This window comes from Orycteropus afer, unplaced genomic scaffold, assembly GCF_000298275.1.
Source record: "Orycteropus afer afer isolate SDZICR_OR568_19922 unplaced genomic scaffold, OryAfe1.0 scaffold00074, whole genome shotgun sequence".
Taxonomy (NCBI): domain Eukaryota; kingdom Metazoa; phylum Chordata; class Mammalia; order Tubulidentata; family Orycteropodidae; genus Orycteropus; species Orycteropus afer.
In genome coordinates, this window is record NW_006921661.1 from 7,203,989 (window position 1) to 7,215,133 (window position 11,145).

An 11,145-nucleotide genomic window follows, 5' to 3' on the forward strand; every position below is an offset into this window, starting at 1 on the left:
ACATTCAGGGTAATTATTGATAAGTTTGACTTTGTTGCTGTCATTTTGTTATGTGTTTTTTCATGGTGTCCCTGGTTTCTTTGTTCCATATTATTTTCTGTGCTGAGCTCGTTATGTTTACCATTAATTCTTTCAATGGCTCAAATGGAGATGGAGGGTCAGGATCCTGGTACCAGCCCTCTCAGGGAACAATCTTAGAAGAGAGTTTTTGCAGCATTGGCCAAAAGAAGCTGTCCAGGGGGCCCCTCTCTATGTGCTGGTCTCCTTCACTGTCTTATCACTATTGCCATTGTCATATCATTGTCACAGTAGCAGGTCTTGCCCAAACCGTATCCTATTTTATTCTTTCTTACACACACAAATCCTTTGAGATATGTATTATTCTCTTTTAACAAATTAGAAATCATTGAAAATATGAGAAAATGAAAGTTTAGAGAGATACATTCACTTATTCAAGATTATCAATCTAGTAGGTAACAAAGCCAGGGCTAGAACAGTTTCTTTTTTTAAAAAAACTTGTAATCCAACTCTCTTTTCATCATGCTGTGATGTTCCTACTGCTGCTTTCCTGATATACCAGGACGACAGACCACACACTGAGGTTTTATGAGAGACCTCAGTGCATAATTGTTAAAAGACCGGATTCAGGAGTTAAACAGGCCTCTGTTCTAATCCCTGCCTCTGACCTTGGCAAATTCCTTCACTTCTTTAAGATTTAGTTTCCTTATCTATAAAATAGGGAGCTCTGGTGGTGTAGTGCCTAAGGCATTTGACTGCTAACCAGAAGGTTGGTGGTTCAAACCCACCAGCCACTCCTCGGAAGGAAGGTTGGGCAATCTACTTCCAAAGTGATACTGCCTCTGAAACCCAAGGAGGGGTCGCTATGAGTCGGAGATGACTTGACAGCACATAGCAACAACAACGACAATCTATAAAATAATGATAATAACAGTACCTATCCCATAGGGTTGTTGGGAAGATTAAGTGAAATAAGCTATATGTAAAGGCATTTATCATTCTTCTTGGAATGTAATAATGCTTAACGAATGTTAGTTCTTTATGTTGTTTAAGGCAGGCTGGTGAAACTAGCCCTACTTATGGCTTTAAGTATTAACTAGGATTATGAGAGCCCAGATAATAAAAAATTAAGCATTTCAGATTCTTTTCTTATGAACAAGGATATGAATAAGGGAGTTCCGTACATGTAATTTTGTAAATTTAGTTTGATAGTTTGAGGACTCTATCATTCTGTTCTCTAGTCAATACTCTAAAACCTACTGAAATGTTTGCCTTTTAAAAGAAGAATTTTGGCAACTCCTGCTCGTTTTTCTATATCCCTATTTGGTATTCTTATGTAACTTGAGGTGTTATTTCTAAGGGCCTCAGTTCATATTCTTTAAATTTCTAGATCAAGAAGTGAAATATTTCTTAAGTGGAAGCTACTTCTTACCCAAGTTAATGAATGAAAATTATACTTGTTATAGATAGTAAAGTTAACCCCTAAGTGTTGTTTTTTTTTTTTTTTTTTTTTTTTTTTTTTTTTCAGTTTAAAGCATCACCAAGGGTAAAGAGTACTATCAGCAACAATTATTTCTGTGTTAGGAATGAAGCACTTACGATGTTTCAAAAGAACTGAGACAAAGCCATTCTGAATTCCAGAGAAGAAACATGTGAATTGAAATAGCCCATGTATTGTGGTCAAATAGCCTGCCCAGTCTATGCTTAATGCAGGGATTGAATTACAAATTGTATGTGCAGATTCTTGAAGGAAAGAATCTGATTTTCCACTCTCAGCAGCATTTACTAAAGCAAAAAATCCGTTTAGGAAACCCTGAGGTTTGAATTCAGCCTCCAGTAACTTGTTCTCTGGAAACCAACTGTGTGCTTGGAGACTGGGCATAAGGCCAACATTTGGATCCCAAATCAGTCTCATATATCGATAGGGTTATTGTTTTATTTTTGTGTTTCCCTATTGTGTCATAGAAAAATGACATATCTGAATATTAGATTGAGTTGGTGAGTTGCAGAAGAGAGCAAGCTGCTGACCTGAAAAAATAGAACCCCTAATGCAAAGAGGGCGTGAAAAGCCAAACCAAACCTCACTGCCATTGAGTTTATTTCAATTTATAAGGACCTTATGAACATGGTAGAACTGCCCCATAGAGTTTCCAAGGCTGTAAATCTTTACAGAAGCAGACTGCCACATCTTTCTCCCATGGAGTGGCTGATGGATTCAAACCACTAACCTCTGATTTAACCCAGTACCACCAGAGTTCCTTGTTGTTATGTGCCGTCTAGTCAGACCTGACTCATAGCGATCCCTCCTTGGGTTTCCGAGGCAGTATCATTACAAAGTAGATTGCCCAACCTTCCTTCTGAGTGGATGTGAAGAGAACGAGAAAGACATGCTTTTGACCTGATGGATGACTTGAGGCAAATCTCCACCTCTCTGCCCTGCCTCTCTGCTTTTGTCTCACTCTCCTCTGATGCCTATTAAACGTTAGTCCTCAGGCACCAAATGAGGAATTTATTTATTCAGTTGTGAAAACAGTGATGGGAAGAAATAATAGAATGTTTATGATGAAAGGATTCAGAGAGATCTCCTAGACTAGACCAGTTCTTTCATTCTACAGAAGAGAAGTCTGAGGGGTAGTTGGAGGGTGGACGAGGATAAATCTCCTTGCAGCTCCTCCCTGCCCGACTGTCTTATAAAATTACTGCCTTGTCAGCCTCAGTTGTTCCTGGACACTTATTCTTCAGGCTGGCCTCAAGCCCATGTCTTTGCTCATAAGTTTTTTTAGCTAGCAGTGGAATATCTTTCACTAAGTAATTCCATATGGAGCCAAAGAAGGAAATAATGGGCAGTAAAAAAAGTCCCACTCCCTGGAGGCTGGTTTGGTTTCAAAACCCTAAAGGAGCAATCTCAAACTGCCTGTATTGGTATACCAGGAAAGGAAACAGCATCTTTTGCCTATATGATATCTGGAGAGGAGAAGAATTAACCAGAAAGATGATCACTTCAGGCCCCGCCATCTCTGGCCCTTTTCTGTGAATGCTGCCAGGCCAGAAATGTTGGAAGCATGCTAGACACCCCTACTTCTTCATTCCAGTGTACAGTTTCACCAGTTTCTGTATAGTCTACTTCCTGTGGATCCATCCCATTCTCTGCCCACTGTTGCTGCTATGGTTCAAACCCTCATCATCTCTTGCCTACAGTTTTGAAATGGCCTCCTAAGTGGTCTTTTTGCCTCCAGTTGCTTCCGCCTCTGAATCATCTATCTCACCCTCTCAATAGATTTATAAATGTAAACAAATCATAGTGTGTCCCACTCCCACTAAAGTCATTTGGTGACTTCTAATTGCACTCCACCACCCGTCTGTCCGTTTGTCGTAGTATGGTGGCTTGTGTGTTGCTCTGTTACTAGTAGCTATGCTACCAGTATTTCAAATACCAGCAAGTAGACAGCTTTCAGTGGAACTTCCAGACTAAGACAGACTAGGAAGAGAAGCCTGGTGATCTGCTTCCAAAATCAGTTAGTGATTACCTTATGGATCACAACAGAACACTGTATGAATTGTTTGCTTTGGACATGTCATCTGGAGGGATCATTAGCTAGAGAAGGACATCATATTTGATAAAGTTGAGGGCTACTGGCACAATATCAACAATGATGAACTCAATTTTGCTGGTGATTGTGAGAATGAAACAAGACCAGGCGATATTTTGTTCTGTACAGAGGTCACCGTGAGTTGGAGTTAACTCTAGGGCAGCTAACAACAATAGCAATTCCACTCCGGGTAAAAACCAAAGTCCTCAGCAAGGCCTATGAGGCAGTGCTCACTTTTCTAGTCTGATCTCCTGCCCATCCTCCCAATACACATTGCTCCAGCAATACTAAGCTGCTTGTTATTCCTCTGTTTCACTCTGTACCATGACCAGTCTCTGCCTGGAAGGAGGCCTCCTACTTCTTTCCTTATTATTCATAATCACCCTTCAAGTCTCAATTTGTTCTCTCCCTGACCTGCTCTGGCCTAATTAATCACCCCCTCTCTGTATTCCCTAAGGTTATTGTCTTATTCAAGTTTTTGTTCCTAGCTCCTAGAAGAATAGCTTTTATCCATTCATTCATTGTTGTTGTTATGTGCCGTCGAGTCAGCCCCGACTCATAGCGACCCCTCCTTGGGTTTCCGAGGCAGTATCACTACGGAAGTAGGATTGCCCAACCTTCCTTCCGAGGAGTGACTGGTGGGTTTGAACCGCCAGCCTTCTGGTTAGCAGTCAAATGCATAGAAATATTTATTGAGCTTATATAGAGAGTGATGAGAAAAAGTTATTTTCTAATCTGTGAAATTCTTGAGTATTGAACTTTGTCTTATCTTTGTATCCCCAGCATCTAGTATGGTGACTGACTTGCAGTAACTGAGTGGTACAGATGGACTCACTGACTGAACAAATGGGTGGACCTGCTTTTGTTGTGCTTGTGGTTTTCACTTTTCTGCACGTGCATAGTCTGTTGGTTAGAGTTTTACATGAGTCTCAAGGGGTTTGGCATTTCATTTTTAGCTACTTCGTGTGTGTGTACACCATGCTAGTCTTCTCTTGGTGTAGTGGCAAGATCGTTCTATTCCTCTCTTTCAGATTCTATGACAAGGTGCTTTCTTTGCATGAAGATTCATCAACCTCCGTGGCTAATCCTCTGCTTGCATTTACTCTCATCAAACGCCTGCAGTCAGACTGGAGGAATGTGGTGCATAGTCTGGAAGCCAGTGAGAACATCCAAGGTAATGAGGAGGAGGATTAGAGGGTAAGAGGGAAGATTGTATTTCCTGATTCAGTGGAAAGGAGAGAGAGTCTGGTGGTATATGATAAAGGGTAATGACGTGAGTGGGTATTACTGAGTTTCTTAGCTGTAGCTGGTAGAAAGAACTAGGTCCCCCTGTTAATATGTTTATATAATTTCACATTAGAAAGCACTTTCAATCTCATCTCATCTTCACTATAGTCCTATAAGGAAGGACAGGATATATCATCCTCTTTTTACATATGTAGAAAGTAATGGCCTTCTAATAATTTATATTTCATCAAGTTGCCTCTACAGTGTGATCTGCAGGGAGATAACTTTCCTTATTTACTCTACATCGTATTGTAAGAATTTTGTTGACTTTGGAGAAGTTATAAGAGGCAGAATTATTTCCCCAAAGGGCAAGATTCTTAGAGACAGATAGGCTGGGACAACATGATGAAGTGTGTGCCTTATTTCTTACGAAGATCATTTGTTCCTCATTCAGAAAATTGTATTATGCATCCATTCTGTGCCCGGAACTGTGTTTTCCACTGAGGACAAAAAGATGAATAAAATATTATCTTTGCTCATGAAATATCTCAACAGGTGATTTTGTCTTATATATATATCAGTGTTCACTACCCGTTTTTGAATGGTAGATTGATGCTTTTATGACCTGTACAGCTCTGAAGGATGGTTATGAGAAAGTGGAGCAAGACCTCCCAGCCTTTGAGGACCTTGAAGGAGCAGCAAGAGCCCTGATGAGGCTGCAGGATGTGTACATGCTCAATGTGAAAGGGATGGCCCGAGGTGTCTTCCAGAGAGTCACTGGCTCTGCTGTTACTGACCTCTACAGTCCCAGACGACTTTTCTCCCTCACAGCAGATGACTGTTTTCAAGTTGGCAAGGTAACAACATTCAGAAAGAGGTCAAATTGCTCATTGCCGGTTTTTTATAGATGAATTAGCTATGTCCCAATTGCTTTTACATATTTCTAATTTTTGCAGCATTGGTGGTGCAATGGTAGAAGGCTCACCTTCCGTGTGGGAGGCCTGGGTTCAACTCCTGGCTAATGCATCTCATGTACAGCCACTACCTGTCTGTCAGTAGAGTCTGGTACGTTGCTATGGATGCTGAATAGGCTTCACTGGGGCTTCCAGACTAAGACGGATTAGGAAGAAAGGTGATCTACTTCTAAAAATCAGCCACAGAAAGCCCTGTAGATCCAGTGGTCCAATCTGCAGTGGTCTGATCCACACCTGATCATGAGGATGGCACACCAGGCCTTTCTTCCTGGTCTTAGTCTGGAAACTCTGCTGAAACTCATTAAGCATCATAGCTCCACAGAAGCCTCCACTCACAGACAAGTGGTAGCTGTGCTTAAAGAGCATTGTCTAGAAATCAAGCCCATGTCTTTCAACATACCAAAAAACCAAACTCACTGCTGTCGAGTCGATTTGACTCATAGCGACCCCTCCTTGGGTTTCCGAGGCAGTATCTCTATGGATGTAGATTGCCCAGTCTTCCTTCCAAGGAGTGACTGGTGGGTTTGAACTGGTCAAACTTCTGGTTAACTTCTGTTACTGTTACTGTTAGTAACTTCTGGTTAGCAGTCAAATGCCTTAAGCACTATGCCACCAGAGCTCCTCGCTTTCCAGATGGAGGGGAGAATTCTACCACTGAATCACCACTGCCATGTAAATAAGTTGCCTAAGGTTACAAAAGGAGCTCTGGTGGCATAGTGGATAAGGCACTTGACTGCTAGCCAGAAGGTCAGCAGTTCAAACCCACCAGCTGCTCCATGAAAGGAAGACTGGGCGATTTACTTCCATAAAGGTTTACAACCTCGGAAACCCAACGTGGGTCACTATGAGTCAGAAACATCTTGATGGCAGTGAGTTTGGTTTTTTTTTTTTTTGGTTTAGGGTTACACAACTTTAAGTATCAGAACTATAACTTGAACCCAGGTCTTTAACTTTAATCCCCACATTCTTTCCATGATAGCCAAGGTGATCATATTCTTAAGACACTCTTGAGAGTTAAGTGGTTGTTATTAATTATGCCAGGACAACAGACATAAATGGACCATTTGGGCAAACTAGTCATTTGGCCACACTAACTATAGCATCTTGCCAGAAGATGAACTGTTGAATGAAAAGGGGAAGCAAGGATAAAGGGTGGAGGAAAGGAATAAGAGTTGGTGACTGGAAGGTAAGATCATGGAAACTCTAAGCCTTTGGAGACTTCCTGGAATCTCTTGCAACATTTCCTAAGCATTAAGAAATACTAAATTAATGTCAAAAAACCAAGGCCATTCACTTTAACATTACTTGAGGAAATAGACTTCAGGTATTTAACTAATCTTTGATCAATATTATACTCACACTTGAGGTCATTTTATTATGTGCTCTTTGCCATCCTTTCACTCAAGACGTAATGGAGTAAATCCTTTTTAAATTTAAAGATGTGTATTACAGGCAAATGAATTTTTCCCAGTCCCTATAGTTTTCAGTAGCACATTAGAGAATGGGCCTTATGAGACCAACTTTTGAAATTAGTCTTCAAATCATGCAGAGTGAGTTTCCCTAAGCCTCTCTATGCATTATTTTCCTTTTCTGAGATCCTTACAGACTCAGAACCCAATAGCAAGTTCATTGCTAATTTAAATTTAAACCAGTTAAAATACTTCCACGTATGCTTCATTAGTGAGGCCTTTCTCAAACCAAAATCATATGTTGAAAATGTAGTAAATCACTTCCCGAAAGTCTCACTGGTAATCTCTGTTTCTATATTTATTTACTTATTTTGAAAGAGAGAATATTTCATAGATAAGATAACATAGCAAGCAATTATACCTACGATTGAGATTAAATGTTCAAGTTTTGCTCTATTTGTTTCAGATTTTTTTCAAATATGTAAAAAATATACTTAAGAAAGCTGAAGTCCCACTCCTCTTCCTTTTCATTGCCACTTCTCTCCCCTGTCTATTCCATCCTTGCTTAGGCAACCATCATCCTGAAGTTAGTGTGTCTCATTCTATGCACATTTTAATACTTTTCACTACTTGTACATGTTCTAGAAACTTTGCATGTATTTAGAAATTGGGCATAAATAAAATTATATTGCACATCTTCTTTTGCATGCTTTTTTCAGTTAACATTGTTTTTGAGATTTATTCATATAGCATATTTGCCCTTGATTCATTTTTATTATATTCTATAATCCATTGAATGAATATACTCAAGTTTAGTTATAAATTACCCTACTATATTATGGGAGTTTTAAATATTTTAAACAGTGTTTCAGTTAACATCTTTCTAAATGTCTCCTATGCACATGTGGCATACTTTTCCTAGAGTAGATAACCTAGAAATAAAATTGCTAGGTAGTGGGGAACCTGCACCTTCAGCTTTACCGGCTGCTACTCAGTTGCTTTTCAAAATGATTGTAACAATTTATATCTCTGTCAGTTTTATATAAATTTTTTGCTTCTCTACATCCTAACACTTGGTACAGTCAGATATAGTTTTTGGCAACCTGATTGATATAAAATTATATCTCATTTTAATTTGTGTTTCTTTAATTTCTAGATCGAGCTTTTTTTTTTTTCATATGTTTATCAGTCATTTGAAATTCTTCTTCTCTGAAGAATCAGCTTGTTTATAGTATTTGCCTCTTTTTCTATTGAATTGCTTGTCTTTTTCTTATTGATTTGTGGGAGTACTTTATATATTCAGAATGTTGTTATTGTTGTTGTTGTTTGCCGTCGAGTCGGCCCCGACTCATAGCGACCCCTCCTTGGGTTTCCGAGGCAGTATCACTACGGAAGTAGGATTGCCCAACCTTCCTTCCGAGGAGTGGCTGGTGGGTTTGAACCGCCAGCCTTCTGGTGAGCAGTCAAGTGCCTTAGGCACTATGCTACCAGAGCTCCTATATTCAGAATAGCAGTCCTTTATATTGTCATTGGATTATGAATACCCTCTCCTAGTCTATACCAAAATAACCAAACTCACTGCCATCAAGTCAATTCCAACTCATAGTCACCCCCATTGGGTTTCAAGGTGGTAAATCTTTACAGAAGTAGATTGCCCCGTCTTTCTTCCTCAGAGCCGCTGGTGGGTTTGAACTAACCATCAGTTTCTGTTTAGCAGTCAAGTGCCTTAGGGACTATGCCACCAGAGCTCCTTTTTCCTAGTCTATTGCTATCTTTTAATTTTGTTCACAATGTCTTTATTATTATTATTATTATGTAGTAAGAGTATATATAACACCACATTTGACAACCACATTTGAATACTTTTTACATGTATATAACTCAGCAACATTGATTACATTAATCATGTTGTGCGATCTTCATCTGTATTCATTGCCAAGTCTTCCATCATCTTTAGCAGATACTCAACGTTTCCTAGACAATAATTCCACCCTTCTCCCTCCTTCTGCCCCTGGTGACCACTAGTAAACTTTGGTCTCTATACATTTGCCTCTCATAGTGTCTTTTGTGTTATAAACTTTTTTTTAAAAAAAGAAACATAGCCAAATTTATCAATCATTTCCTTAATGAGTTACATTTTTTGCCTTATTTAAGAAATTTCTCCTAACTCTAATGTTATAAAGGCCCTTGTCCTCATGGTCCAAGATGACTGCTAGAGTGCCAACCATGTTTCAAGCAGAATGTTCCAAGTAGACTGAAAAACCAAAACCAAACCCATGCCATAGAGTCTATTCCAACTCATAGTGACCCCATAGGACAGAGTAGAACTTCCACAGAAGGTTTCCAAGGCTGTAAATCTTTACAGAAGTAGATTTGCTTCATCTTTCTTCCATGGAGCAGCTGGTGGGTTCAAACCACTGACCTTTTGGTTAACAGCCCAATACTTTAACCACAGCACCACCAGAGCCCCAAAGTAGAATGAAGGGAAGGAATAAATAAAGATTCACCTATTCCTTTTACGGAGATTCCTAGAGGTACTACACGTTTCTCCTGACACCTCTCATTGACAAATATTTAAAGAGCCACATATAGCTGCAAGGAAATCTTTGATGTACTGCCTATAATCGAGTTGCAAATGTTCCTAGGTAAAACACAGGGCTCTGTTAATTTGAGAGAGAAGGGGAAAATGGTTATTTGCTCAACAAATAGCAGCATCTGCCATACCATTTGTTTTTGTTTTTCCTAAATTTTACTTATTTTTTTGTTGTTGAGAATGCACACAGTAAAACACACACTAATTCAACAGTTTCTATATGTACAATTTAGTGACATTGATTACAATCTTTGAGTTGTACAACCATTCTCACCTTCCTCTTCTAAGTTGTTCCTCCCTCACTGGTATAAACTGACTGTCCCCTCATTGAGGAAGAGGAAGACATAGAGAGGTACATGGGAGGTACAGACAACAAAGACGAAGCCTTTTGCACCTCAGTATTGCATTGTCAATGATGGCAAACATTGATAGATGTGGATAGATGGGTGGACAGGCTGAACTATTAGGTATGTCTGTGAAGGGGGGAGTATGCCCATGACCATGTATAGGGTTGGCAGACAATGTTTCTACAAGTGTATTTGTATGTTCTGTAAGAATTTCCAGGTATATAGTAGAGCTGACGGGGACAAGGTTGTAGTCATTTTTTGGCCATAGCCAGTTACCTGGAGGGAGCGAGTAGTTGGACCTGTGGGCTCAGGACCATGAACACAGGAGACATCAAGCTCAATTGGTATAACATCCTACTTTGGTGAGTAGTGACTGTGATTGCAAAAGCTTGCAAGCAGACATCTTGCAATGCAATGATGCAATGATGGGTCTCTCCTTGTCCAGAGCAAAGAAGAAAGAAGAAAACTGAAGTTGGACCAAACATGGGTCCCTGCCCAGTGCACAGTCAGGCCAAAGCAGTTTATATACTGAGTGATTAAGAGGAGAGAAAATTATTTATTACAAAGGAGCAATGCAGGGAGACAGGGGCCAGTACCCAAATCTAACTTCCTGAATGGGGTTGGGATACAGTTTTTGTAAGTGTCAGGAGAGAGGGGTTATACATATTCATAAAAACTTCAGGAATTTGGGTGTGAATTACTGAGGATTGGCTGAAGATTCCTTCGCCTCAGTTTAAAGGGACAGTCAATTTTTAATGCAGTGCTCTTGAGCACCAGATGAGTCACACCACCTTCCTGTCATCAGCTGATCGGGACTTAGGCAGAGGGGAGAATGTCAGTTCCCAGCAACTTTGTTCCTGTTTGTCTCACTGTGCATGTCTGCGGGCCACGGGTTCAAGTTGTCTCCTGCCATACATTAACATACTTATCACCTGTTTCTAGGGGGATGGCATGGAAAGAATATGTAAATTGACCTTTCATTCCATT

At 39.9% G+C, this 11,145-nt stretch overlaps 1 protein-coding gene across 1 annotated transcript in view; it reads left to right on the forward strand.

The window, feature by feature from the left end:
- P4HA3 (prolyl 4-hydroxylase subunit alpha 3) overlaps nt 1-11,145 on the forward strand; it is a 76,672-nt gene that overhangs the window by 11,162 nt on the left and 54,365 nt on the right. The window contains exons 2-3 of the mRNA XM_007940946.2: nt 4,640-4,782; nt 5,469-5,692. Of these exons, the coding sequence (XP_007939137.1) occupies nt 4,640-4,782; nt 5,469-5,692 (367 nt within the window). The remainder of the gene's footprint in view (nt 1-4,639; nt 4,783-5,468; nt 5,693-11,145) is intronic.